At 37.3% G+C, this 12,456-nt stretch overlaps 1 protein-coding gene across 1 annotated transcript; it reads left to right on the top strand.

The window, feature by feature from the left end:
• Positions 1-9,140: 9,140 nt before the first annotated feature.
• On the top strand, positions 9,141-10,698 carry LOC139716448 (uncharacterized). The gene has a single exon (XM_071627994.1). It carries the CDS (start codon positions 9,141-9,143, stop codon positions 10,692-10,694), a length of 1,554 nt encoding a protein of 517 aa, XP_071484095.1. The 3' UTR covers positions 10,695-10,698.
• The last annotated feature ends 1,758 nt before the right edge of the window (positions 10,699-12,456 follow it).

Genomic DNA, 12,456 nt, shown 5'->3' with positions numbered 1-12,456 from the left:
TATATACATATATATTTATATATATATATATACATATATATACATTCTTTAAAAAATAGGTTCATCTTTAATCTATTATTCTTAATGTATATAGGAAAACATATACACACATACATTTTCCGAAAAGGAGGAACAGTGAGAGGAATAATGATGTCAAAGCTACTCACAAATTTCTTCTTCCTTTCTCATATATATATATTATATATATATATATATATATATATATATATATATATACATATACATATATACATAATGTGTGTGTGTGTGTGTGTTTGTGTGTGTGTACACAGTGTACAGATGACATGATATTTCAGTATACTTTATTCATCATCCCACGCTAAGAGTCAATGTGTTTCGCGTCGAGCAACCAAGTAAGCCTTAAAGGGAATGGCTAGTATCTGATCAGTGGGAATCAGTGGGAATGCTGGGGGATGATTGTTCCAATCCTTGTGGGATTCATTTAAGAGTACATTACATTGTATATATCTACTGTAGTGTGAAAAATTATTTGCTTCAGAATGGTCTCATATTCAAGTAATGTGCAGTTTAATGTTTCCAGGTTAGCGTGCCTGGTCAGTGACGAGGCATTAATCTGCACATTACTTGAATATGAGACCATTCTGAAGCAAATAATTTTCACGCAACAGTATATATATTATGTACTCTTAAATTAATCCCACAAGGATTGGAACAATCATCCCCGCAGCATTCCCACTGATTCCCACTGATCGGTTACTAGCCATCCCCTTTAAGAGTACATTATGTAGCTCTTGTTGTTTGAAAATTATTTGCTTCAGAATGGTCTCAATCCTTGTGGGATTCATTTAAGAGTACATTATATAGCTATTGCTGTGTGAAGATCATAACAATTTAACATATCAGAATGATAGAACATAACATAATGAAAGAGCTTCTGGATTACGTGTACCTCTTTCAGAAGGTATAGAGGGAACAATATTACCCATACCCTAATGTCAGTGACAAGTGAATGGAGTGTATTATTTTCTTAATAAGTAAACTTAAATATGAACTTTTATAGAATTCTGTTCATATTTCCTTTATGTTATTGCCAAATTGCGATATCACGAATTGTTTTAGTCTTCTTTTCCATTCACAATGGCATCGAAGGTTTGAACATAATATATATCTTTTGAGGAAATTGTCGATCCGATTTTTCTGGAAACTTCACTGATGTGTTTCACTTATATTTCCGTCGATATAGTCTTTTCCTTCAGAGAAAACTTCAAACTATAGGTCCAGTGTAGCGTGCTCACAATAAACATCTATTCTTAGTGTTTCCTCACAAAGTGTATACTATCAATCCAAAATACACAAATACATATCAAGTAAATACACCCTATAGCACTTCTTAAAAAGCATATCAATTCTCTTAGCAGGGTTGGTTTTGTTCAAAGAAAATTATATCAAGTGTAGCTAAACTGATGTACATGCCACAGCCTGTCGAGCTGATATACATGCCACATTGCCAAGAATGTCTTCTCTTGTACTCCGTACTACTCTTCCCTTCACTATCATCCTTGACGCAACAGCGTCATAGCCCTGAATTATTTTTGCACCGTTTTTCTTCTATTTCTTAATCACTTTCGCAAGGAAAACATTGGTCCTAAGAAATGAAAGACGTTTGAATTAATATGGTCTGGGTAAATGATACCAAAATATAGTGGACAGAGTGCTAGCCCGTAGCGTGACCATTGTGTTAAGAGGTAGCACATAATATAGACTGCTACATATTTGTATCACTTGTCATTGAACTTTTTTTTTCTTCAAGTGTATCATTCATTTTTGTCTATTCCAGAGTTATATGATTTCACAATCGATATATATATCTTTGTATGTGGTTTTGCATTTCTCCCCAAGTGGTTCACCTGTGTAGGCCTCAAGGTACTACATGTTTTCCTGGTAGTGGTTCAAAGAGCAAGAGAAAGCGTCAAGCCTGGTGCTTCACGTGAGCCTCAACGTGTTTCGCTACATACCAACAAGGGATGAAGAGGCCTTCTTTGTGGTGGACACGCTCGATGTATCTTGGGTATTCATTGTTCCGCCGTCTTCTCAATGGCAATCAATCACCCACTCTCCTAACTGATTACAATAACAACACTAAAAATCCTTTATAGATTCACTCGATTGCACCTCGTGTTGAGGGGACCGCTCTCTTGGAGTAGACATGCCCATTCTGGGTCATAGTACACGGAGATTGAAGTATATTACTCTTAGGACTTCGGCGTATTCTTACCGGTAAGTGATATATACATTTTTTCATATCATTTATTTTATCTATCATAAAGTTGCATTGTACAAATTTTACCTAAACGCTTTAATTGTTTTGTAGTTTTAGTTTAGTGTTTTGCGAATATTGTATAGTGCTGTCCCTATACGAGACCAATAATCATCGTTATTTTAGAAGGTGAATTTGCTACAGTCGATGTCATCAAGACAAGCGAGTGAGAGTTATCGTCATAATGTTCAAGGTGAAGTTATATATTGTTATCTAGCAAAAGTATGGAAAATGTAAACAAAAATAACAAACGGGCGAAAGCTCTTAAATGTATGAGTTAAGAAAAGCTTCGTCTGGCACCCAATCAATTCTCCGTTTATCGCTAAACAATGTCGTCATCATGAGATTTCTCTATCCCATTCATACACATAAAACATATTTCTACTGCATTCAATCGAACTAATACAAACCGCTCTGACGAAATAAAACGTAGGTATACACAGAATCTAACTTATTCCTGCACATGTACAAACGTGTCATAAATTGTGTACCACGGAAATGGTAAAATAATAGAAACTAGCACTGTAGCTATCAAAGGCATTGTATGACCTCATAAAATGTTTGATACCAATTCCTGACTTATAGGTGATATGTGTTAACATTTACCGACAAAATGAAATAAAAGACTTCGATTTAATTATTCTCTATTCGCGTACTTCACCACTGTGTTCAAAAAATATGATAAGGATTTTTGTCTAAATAATAATGACCACGATGAACCTACACACCATACGATAAACACACATTCTTTACTACACAACATCTATGTTTTCTTTGAGAACCGGACACTAAAACTTGAGCTTCAATTCTAAATAGATCAGTTTGTTGTTGTTGGTATACACATTTCCATTTTGCATTCTGTTAGATCTTTTTCATTTTTTTTTTCAATTCAATTCGTTTATTCATCTCATTTTCTCATAAAACACTACAACAGTATTAAATTTTACAATACAGAACAAAAAAAAATCAATCATTTATATATATCTGTGAAAATAAAAAAAGATAACTTGAATAAAGCCAAGAAGGCCTTGTAAAGTAAGTTCCCTTATGTACGAGTATGCACAAAATAATTGATTTTTAAGGTACAAAGTGTAGACATGGACAGAAAACCAACAAATACAACAAAACATAGCATAACAAAACAAAACAAAATTATAAGACAAATGATATAATAATAATAATACATACATACAATTTCTATAGCGCCGTTCTCCACTTTGATTAGATGCTCAAGGCGCTCAAGGCGATATGATAGATTCACTATGACCTCCATAGGTGAAACATTGAAATGCCTTAAACGACTTATACGCGTCCTGCGTTAGTTCATTTTTATTAGTGTTCATACAAGGTAATAAGGAAGTGACAACTCTTTGATGGGGTATAACTTCTATAAATGAAATGTTTCCAAATCCTAGACACACATAAAGGACACTTAGCATTTACATTCGTTGCATGCAGTGGGGAACATAGTATCAATTTCAATTTCACTTGAACTTTATCTTTATGCACGAAAGTTCATCAAAACAATGCAAAATGTTGGGGTAGAAAATACATTAATTACTAACATATGTTGGCAGCGCAATAGTGCAAGATGAAGTTCATAACAATTCCTCGTGTGATTAACGTGTTTTGCGGAAAGCAACGTATTCTTCTTCGGAAGTTATACCTACACGCAGTACCACGTACTTTACTGCACTTAAGAATTTCAATCTGTATTTATGATTCACATACAGCCCTCTTGTATTTCACTATCAAAAAGGTCGGCCATCTCTTCAAGCGATTTATGTTAAACATTTTCTTAGCGTTGCATAACGTATATACCGATATATATAGGTTTTTTCATGGTGCAAGACCGACGAAAGTTTATTTTTGCCGGTTCAGAGTTATTGTTTGTCCTTTTTATATTTTATCATAAATTTGTCGCTTCCCGCTGTTACTGAACTTCATGACATTATTTTGTTGTAAAATACCAAACATCATTTGAGGAAAGTGCATGCAGAAATAATTTTTTCCTCAAATAACGTTGCAAAAAAAGAATGTTTATGTTGTGCAAAAGTAGATATAAACAATAGGTATTTCAGGTGTGTGTGTATGCAAAAGATAGTTCCAGGCGAATCAAAATAAATGGTTCGTTGCTGCTCAGAAAGATAATATCCCGATAAGTATTTCAAAACAAACAGAGAAGCAAACAAGCCACAACCAAACAAAATATCACCAGTTTAAGATAATTATATCAAGTATGAGAAGTAAATTTCTCACCCGCCGCTGCTTAGAGTACACGTATATTTTCGGAATCACTTTATTCAATATCTTGCAATTGAGTAGAACGATCTTCTTTCATGTTCATTGCAGGCTAGACTTTTATATTGGCGTATATCATGTGTTACTGTGAAAATATCTACACTTCTCAATTTCCTCTATTTCATGAATAAAATACACGATCCTGAGCGAATGTCTGTCAATCTATCACTCAGTAGTAAATAATGCAGCATATCTATAAGTTATTTTCATTCATTACATGATTAAAATCTTCATAGTATTATCAAAATAAGATTTTCACAGACTGCCTTCATGAATGAACTAAGTATTTTGACAGTCAGCTTGTTTGAAAGCATAGTGTCCTTAATCGAATCGTGACCCGAATAAAAACATATTTGAAAGAAAATAGCAGAATAAAACAGTTGACATTATTCATCCTAGTGTTGGTAAGTCAATTATGAACTCTGGTAAAGACGAAAATGCTTAGATAAGCCTTAGAAAACGCTTTCATTCAAGGGATTGAATCACAGGATAAACAATTCTTTTTTTTTTATACAAAAAGAGAGCACAGTGTTCTTCCAAGACAAGACACAGATCACATTGAGTTTGTCAAAGTACATGCAAACACGTCAATTTTAAGCTCACCCCTCAAAATATTTATTATTACATATTATTACGTCATGCCTGTCTCAGACATCAGCACAAAAACAGAAACAACAAGAATAGAGAAACAAGAAAAACACTAGTCCCAGTGAATAATTATTTTAGAAATTTTAGGTATTAAGGGAAAGTAAACAATGAGATCATTAAGCTTTTGTAGTAATATCGGAGGATTATTGTAAAATCAAATAATTTCGGCATGCCATGCAAATACAACGCGTAGAGGAGAAGTCTCCGCATAGGCCTACTGATTTAAAGTATATTATTATTTATTTGTGGTTAATTACCCTGGTGCTAATATCATGACAAATCCAATTTATTATTTTTTTTATTATTTTTTATAGTGTTACGTCGGTCCCAAGTTGCAAAGTTTCAAAATAATTCCACTGTGGCATGTGGCCAGAAGACCGAGTAAATTGCGTGAGTTTGCAGAGTATTAAAGAAAGCATGAGTATTAATTAGGCATGATTGAACGTTTGAGGATCGTCACAAGGGTTCAATAAACGAATACAAAGAACAAGTAAAGAAAAGGACAATTACATGAGATGAAAACACCCGTGGAGATGTTGAAAGATTGATTCACTAGGCCGGAAGACCGTAAAACGCACTGTGCGTTAAATCGTCGCGTTATACTCCATTTTTACAGAAGGCGCGTCGTATACTCTATGTGGCGACTTGTGAGTTATGAATCTTTCATAACTACGAGAATTTCTTTCTTGAAACCGTTAGTTAAATACGAAGAACCTTAGTGCTTGAGCTCTACATGAGAACTGAAAATTTTGATATCTTGGTGAAAACATTTATGATCACTCTCTGTTACCGCTACCATTAACATCATAAATCATTATCTATTATAATTTTCTCATACACTACTTTAATGCTAACCATAATTACCATATGCATCCAGAGCATTCAAGGTCATAATGCTATCATTGTAACTGCAAAACAAAGGGCGTAATATATATGTATTCTATATATTTAAAATGCAGAGAAGCTAACAACTCACTTTTTTATATCATGGGGTTACTTGATTCTCATTGATCCGCAGATGCTCAATCTCTGCGTTTAGCGAGTAAAACTGGCCTCTGTAGAACCTGTGATATTTCAGGTCATTCGTTGGTACATGGAGAGCACTGTAAGTGAATAAATCTGGAAGACTTCTTCCACTCATGATTAGCAAAAGAAGATATGGAATAAAATAAAATTGATATAAACATCTATTTTGAAAACAGAAATGTAACCAGAAGTGAATAGTCAGAGCATACGGAAAACTTAATAGATAGACAAAAATATTTCTTTGGGTTAACATTAATATATAATTCTTGAATCAAGACAGGCCTATACTAAAGGAAGAATACAGGAATTCATCTAATTTCTCACTAAAAGTAAACGTATTTATTTCCCCCTATATAATAGGAGTAAACTTGAGCCGTGGCTATAGAGGGTAGTTTTTATCTAAAGGAGGTCTGGAAAAAAAACAGAGGGCGAACGCATACAACCTTAGTTCTTAAGTGAACAGACTTTTTTGAGGAGTTTTTAAAACCTTGAGTTTTCCTTTTGGTTGAGGGGGGTCGGAAAATGATCTATTCTGGGTTAACTGACATTCTCGAGGAAACAAACTGGAGTATTATCATTCACGATTATCTAGCTTTGAATTCCTCAACGGTTAGTTTGTGGCTTCATGATTCTAAGCCTAAATGAAGAGGACGGGTCGTGAAAATAACTCGTATCCTCGTTGAGGGCGCTCTGCAGTTTAACAACATAAAAGAGTCATATGTTTTGATAAATTATATCACCAACTTTAGAATCAAGATATTATGAAGAAAGTCTGAGATTGGCGCATTGTATCAATGACCATGAATCTGGCACCAGTAGTGAAACACATACACACACACACACACACACACACACACGCACACACACACACACACTAACAAGACAACTCTATAGGAGTTCATCATGTTCAGTATTTGAACTTTTAATCACATTTTTCCGACTTCTGGATGGCATTAAAAAAATGCAATGTGTTAAATACGTGGTCCTTCGTCGTGTCACTTGGGCAAAGTAGGTTATTGTCTTTGGGGACAAGCCGGAGATATCGTTGTGCTGTAGCGTGTATGCGTGTGTGTGTGGTTGTGTGTGTGTGTGTATGCGTGTGTGTGTGTGGTTGTGTTTTGTGTTTGTGTCTTGTTGCGTGAATGAATAAAGATTATGTTAATGAATAAAGATTATTTGGGGGAAAGAGTGTGAATTTGTGCGCGAGCGCGAATTATACCTGTTTGTAGAATACTTGACAGGTATTTAACGCCTTTGGTCCTTTGGGGGAGAGTCAATAGAACTATGAGATCGACTTTAGTCTTTTGTGTAAATTCACGTGTGCATTTTCTTTAGTTTAGCGAATCACCTGCAGAGATTAACTTCCTTTGGCGGGGCGTGGTGAGTTGGGCAGACAACAAATTGATGTGCTAACAGTCGAAAACCTTCAACATACGAAGGGATTCACTTTCAAACAAAATTACTGTCAAGACATTTGCTATATACTATCTGCAAGAACAGGCAGTCGTAGGTTGCCTTCAGTAAGTTTTTGCGTTTTCTGCATTATGTTGGCAGTCTTCTTCAATTTTCAACAATAGTTCAAGTGATTTCTGCTGATGCCCTTGGGATTAGAAAACGGTGTAAGCAGTCACGCAAGCTCTATTATAGTATTTCTTTACTGCGATTAGTGTTTGTTGTGCCTTGAAACACGGTTTTCACAAACCAGCAGGGGTGCTTTCCAGTTCCATCATTGTCTGGTACAGAAAATACGTGCTTATAGCATCATTAAATTCATTGAATTGCACAGATCTTGACGTGCTGCATACCTCAACTCTGCTACTGATTGGCAAAATGTTCAGCATGATGATTTTCATGATCTAAATCAACTCTGACGGGAGGAAAATCAGATGTGATTGTGCAGATTCGTGTCTAGACGGGTTGACTCTATAGGAGAATTTCCGTGATTTCTAGACATATTAGTGCCTGGTCCTTCCGTCGTGATAGTTTTATGGTGGTATATTCACGCATAGTGTTCGTCTTTGTCTCTTCTCGTTTCAGAGATATATCAACTACTAAAGCATGACGGTCCCTACAGCAGAAAGCACTGAAAAGAAGAATAAAGAGGTAAGAGAAGCTTGGGTTTTTTTCAAGAGTCAACATTATTTACTTTTCTTGTAAAGGCTGATAATTGCTTTTACAATGAATCTCTGAAACTTTGTATATACAATGTTGTAGTTTCATTTCCGATTATGATTTCCTCGTTTATGAAACTGTGTTCATAGTGTCATTTCCGATTATGATTAATCATCAAAAACACAAAGCAAGCAAATGTATAAGGATAAACATGATTTTGAGGGGAGACGCGGGCGTAATCGGATTTTAGGCAAGTAATTCGGCTCTATTCCATTGTCTATAGTCTGACAGTAGTATAATAGCAAAAATCACGTGTAACCGCTATTTGTTTGAAGACCTACAGACTGTGTTGATTTCTAAGCTAAAGTTTTCTAACGAACTGAGGAAAACAGGATAATTCTTTAATGCAAAAATACGTACGCAAGTGTGCTGTTAATCATTATACAGTACTACAATCGAGTTATACATAGGAATATGCAAGAAATCAGTGCATGCGTGACATCAGTAACACTCTTGAACCTCAGAACACTTATGTTGCATATTCTCATTGAAATAATTCTCAAGTGTTTCTTACAGCGCCAACACAACATAAATAGGAATATATATACAGTGTGTACAATATTCAATATTACATCATTAATGCCACTAAAAACGTCAAACGGTTACCAGCATAATTACTCCTTTCTTCATCGATCTTTTGACGTAGTTTTACTGTTCAAGATCTCTGAAGGGCGTACACTGTGGTATCATCAAAATGCCTTTGTCACTTGTGCAGGGTCTGGAGGCTAAAGTGTTTCCCTGGGATGTCGTCGTCTGGTTGGTTGGTGTCATCTTCATTGGCGTCTTCCTCCTCGGCGTCGTCTACATCGGCGACGTTCGTCGATGGGACGCCGACTCGGGGTGGACTCACAACACCAGCGAGACCTCCGCCGTTCGCTTCCTCTCTGAACCCTACGTGGAGGAACCCGGGGTCAGGGGTCGGTACGGCACCGACGCCGGTGCAAGGTGGTACTACTGGAAGCTGAAGCCAAATGAAGTGAATGTTCTCACTCGGGTCGTTCCCTGGCTGTGCTACGTTCTCCATCAGCTCTTTATGTGGGGCTGCATCTACTACGCTCAGAAGCTGAAGTTGATTTATCCTCAGCCTGGAGAGCCGAAATACTCTTCGCGCTTGAGAAATTTCAACTGGATCGCTTTCATCGGTAACGTTCTATTTCACCTGATCCATCTGGGTCAGACCCACTGGACTTACGATGCATTGGCGCAGGATGTCTCTGGTCCAAGCAACATCGGATCAGCTATCATGCTGCTAATCTTTGTCTTGATGCTGGAGTACCGCAACCGCGGGATGGCGTTTGGGTGGCCTTCGAAGGATGACCAGGGAAAGATCAGCGAGAAGATGAGACTTCCTTGGGGGCCCCAGGAACTGATCCGGAGGTACCACGGGTATGTCTTCGCCTGGGGAGCTATCTTCACCTTCTGGCACCATCCAATGGAAAACACCATTGGACACGTCATGGGTTTCACGCACACCTGGATGTTTCTGCTGCAGGGAAGTCTCATGTACACCCAGTTCCATCTGAATCGCTACTGGCGCCTTCTCCTCGAGGCATGGGTAATCATTCACGGTACGGTGGTTGCGTGGCAAACTGGCGGTCCAGCTCTCAACAGGTCGACGCTCTACCCAATGTTCATGTTTGGCTTCCTCTGGCTCTTCACCATGACCCAGCTCTTCGGACTCCCACTTTGGACCAAAGTTCCAAAGTGGACTCGCGCTTTTCCCTTCGTCGCCTACCTCGCCGCGGGGATCTATTGCTACGGATGGGTGTTTGCCGATCGACAAGGGCGCTATTGGATCCGTCTCAACGAAATGGTACGAATTCCCGCCATTGAGTACTTCTGCGTCTTGTTCGCCTGGTTGGTGATGTGGTTCTTCCTTTGGATCGAAAAGAAGATCAAAGGTGACCGTGCGGACGAATCGTTCCGTCCGCCGAGTCCAGTCAAGGAAGCGTTGTACATCTGCGGCGTCGTCTTTACCTATGCCATCCTCATGGTCGTCTCCGTTCTCGTTCAGCTGCTCGACTGGAAAGCCGGTATCATCACCCTGATGATGTTTTTCATGCTTTTCTTCGCCGTTGGAGTTGCCGTTTCTTGCATGCTGCTCAAACAAATCCTGAGACCAGTTTCGGTTGTCGAGAAGGAACCCCTGGAAGACAAGATTCACTTGTCAATGAAAGTCGCACCAGAGGCTGATAATAAAGCGTATTGTCCCGACAATGCAACAGAAGCTCAGGTAGCTACATCTTAAAGGACGAACACAATGTATCCTCGGACCATTATACTTAACTCTTTTATGCACCTTTCTATTACAATGATAGTCTGTTTGCCATATACCATGAAATGTAAATGAAGGATATAGAAGAATAGCTTGGCGTTATGCCAGCAGTATATATTCCATGTTCATGCATATGTAGGCCCTATAGTGTGTATTACATAGATTTAGGAGGCTCCAGACCCATCATTCTCAGTAGCATGAATACTGCATGAAAGTTTTCTCCCAGTCAAAATTCGGCTATACGTGTAGATAGAATTAAAGAATCATGCGATTACATGTATTTTCAGTATCGTGTACTGTTTGCCGCTTTCAGTAGCCATGCAATTCTTATAGAATTGCTGCCTGTATGAATTTTGACAGGTTCGAGATACAATGCTGCGTGTGTAATGAGTGAATTCGTTTTTATATCAAACAGTGCGATACAGGAAAGTGTGCTTCTAATCAAGACTAAACGGCGATATCAGCTTTATACACGAACATCGCTTTCTAAAAACATGTTTGTCACGATCTTAATTTTAGAGACTAATACCGATTAAATCTGTATTTATCATTTTTTACGTATGTATGTATGTATATGAATGTATGCATATCCAGGGATATACATGCATGTATGATTACATGTATTTGATATTTGTACTCTCTTAGTGGGGTATAATTGTCTTTACCGAAAGGAAGCATAACTTGATCTGGATGTAAATTGGAGAAGTTTAGCGAGAGGGTAAAAAGATGTTGAAATGAGAGAAAAGTAGACATTGAATACAGAATGATAGACAGGAAGTAAAAGGATGTAGTATGTAGTAAGACAGAACTAGAATATAGAATACAGAACGAAGTATGCAGAAAGAAAAGGAGAGAGAGAGAGTGACGCGTGAGAATAGATACGAGAGAGAACAAATTGTATTTACCGAACTCGAGCAAATATCAATTTGAAGTATTCATCCCCACTGTCATTAGTATCCTTCGTATATGTGCTGGTTATTGAAAACGATTTACAGCTTTGAAAATAAAAGAGATGCAACGTCATTTTCTTACGCTCTTGTTTATTTTATGTTTTAATTTCGTTCCTTGTTATGTGACATATTTGCTGCCGTCATGTAGCCAGAATTTTTCTCATGTCTTTGAGTCCTTGATCGGCAAGATATAGACATGACAAATCATATTCTGAACAATGATTATTGTAAATGTACGTCTGCCAAATTAATGATACAATGCTGGTAATTGCAGGTGACTGACATTTCAAAACATACCAGGACATATTTTACAATTACGACAGGATTTCGTATGATTTGTCTTCAATTTGCAAGATTTCAAGAAAAAAATATAATTGAAATCCAACAACATAATTATGTGAAGATTCGTCTTTGGATATACGTGCCGTAGAATTAACAAGTATACTCATATTTACGAATGATGACATCCCCTTCAGTGATGCTAACACTAAAACTTCTTGGTCTTTCAGAGGATCCATTCCGTGATCCTTACGTACTTTTGTCATTGTGTCATTTATACATCGCCATTAGAATGGAATCGTAGGTATAAAAATAAATTGTCCAATAATGAAACCACGCAGGCAGAACGTACAAACATGGTGCTAAGCCTTTCGTGCATGCAGTGATCAAGAACCACGAGCAAAAAAAAAAAATGGGAAAAAATCAGACTCGCAAGCCTGAAGCGTTCAGTTCCCACATCTTAGCATTTACAAGAATTCCTGCAGTACAAAGTGCAATTGTAATTG

Source organism: Diadema antillarum, unplaced genomic scaffold (genome assembly GCF_040938485.1).
Source record: "Diadema antillarum isolate AM-2024a unplaced genomic scaffold, OU_Dant_1.0 scf00000065, whole genome shotgun sequence".
In the NCBI taxonomy this organism is placed as follows: Eukaryota; Metazoa; Echinodermata; class Echinoidea; order Diadematoida; family Diadematidae; genus Diadema; species Diadema antillarum.
Note: the sequence above shows the minus strand (reverse complement) of the source record. Positions and strands in the feature narration are given on the sequence as shown.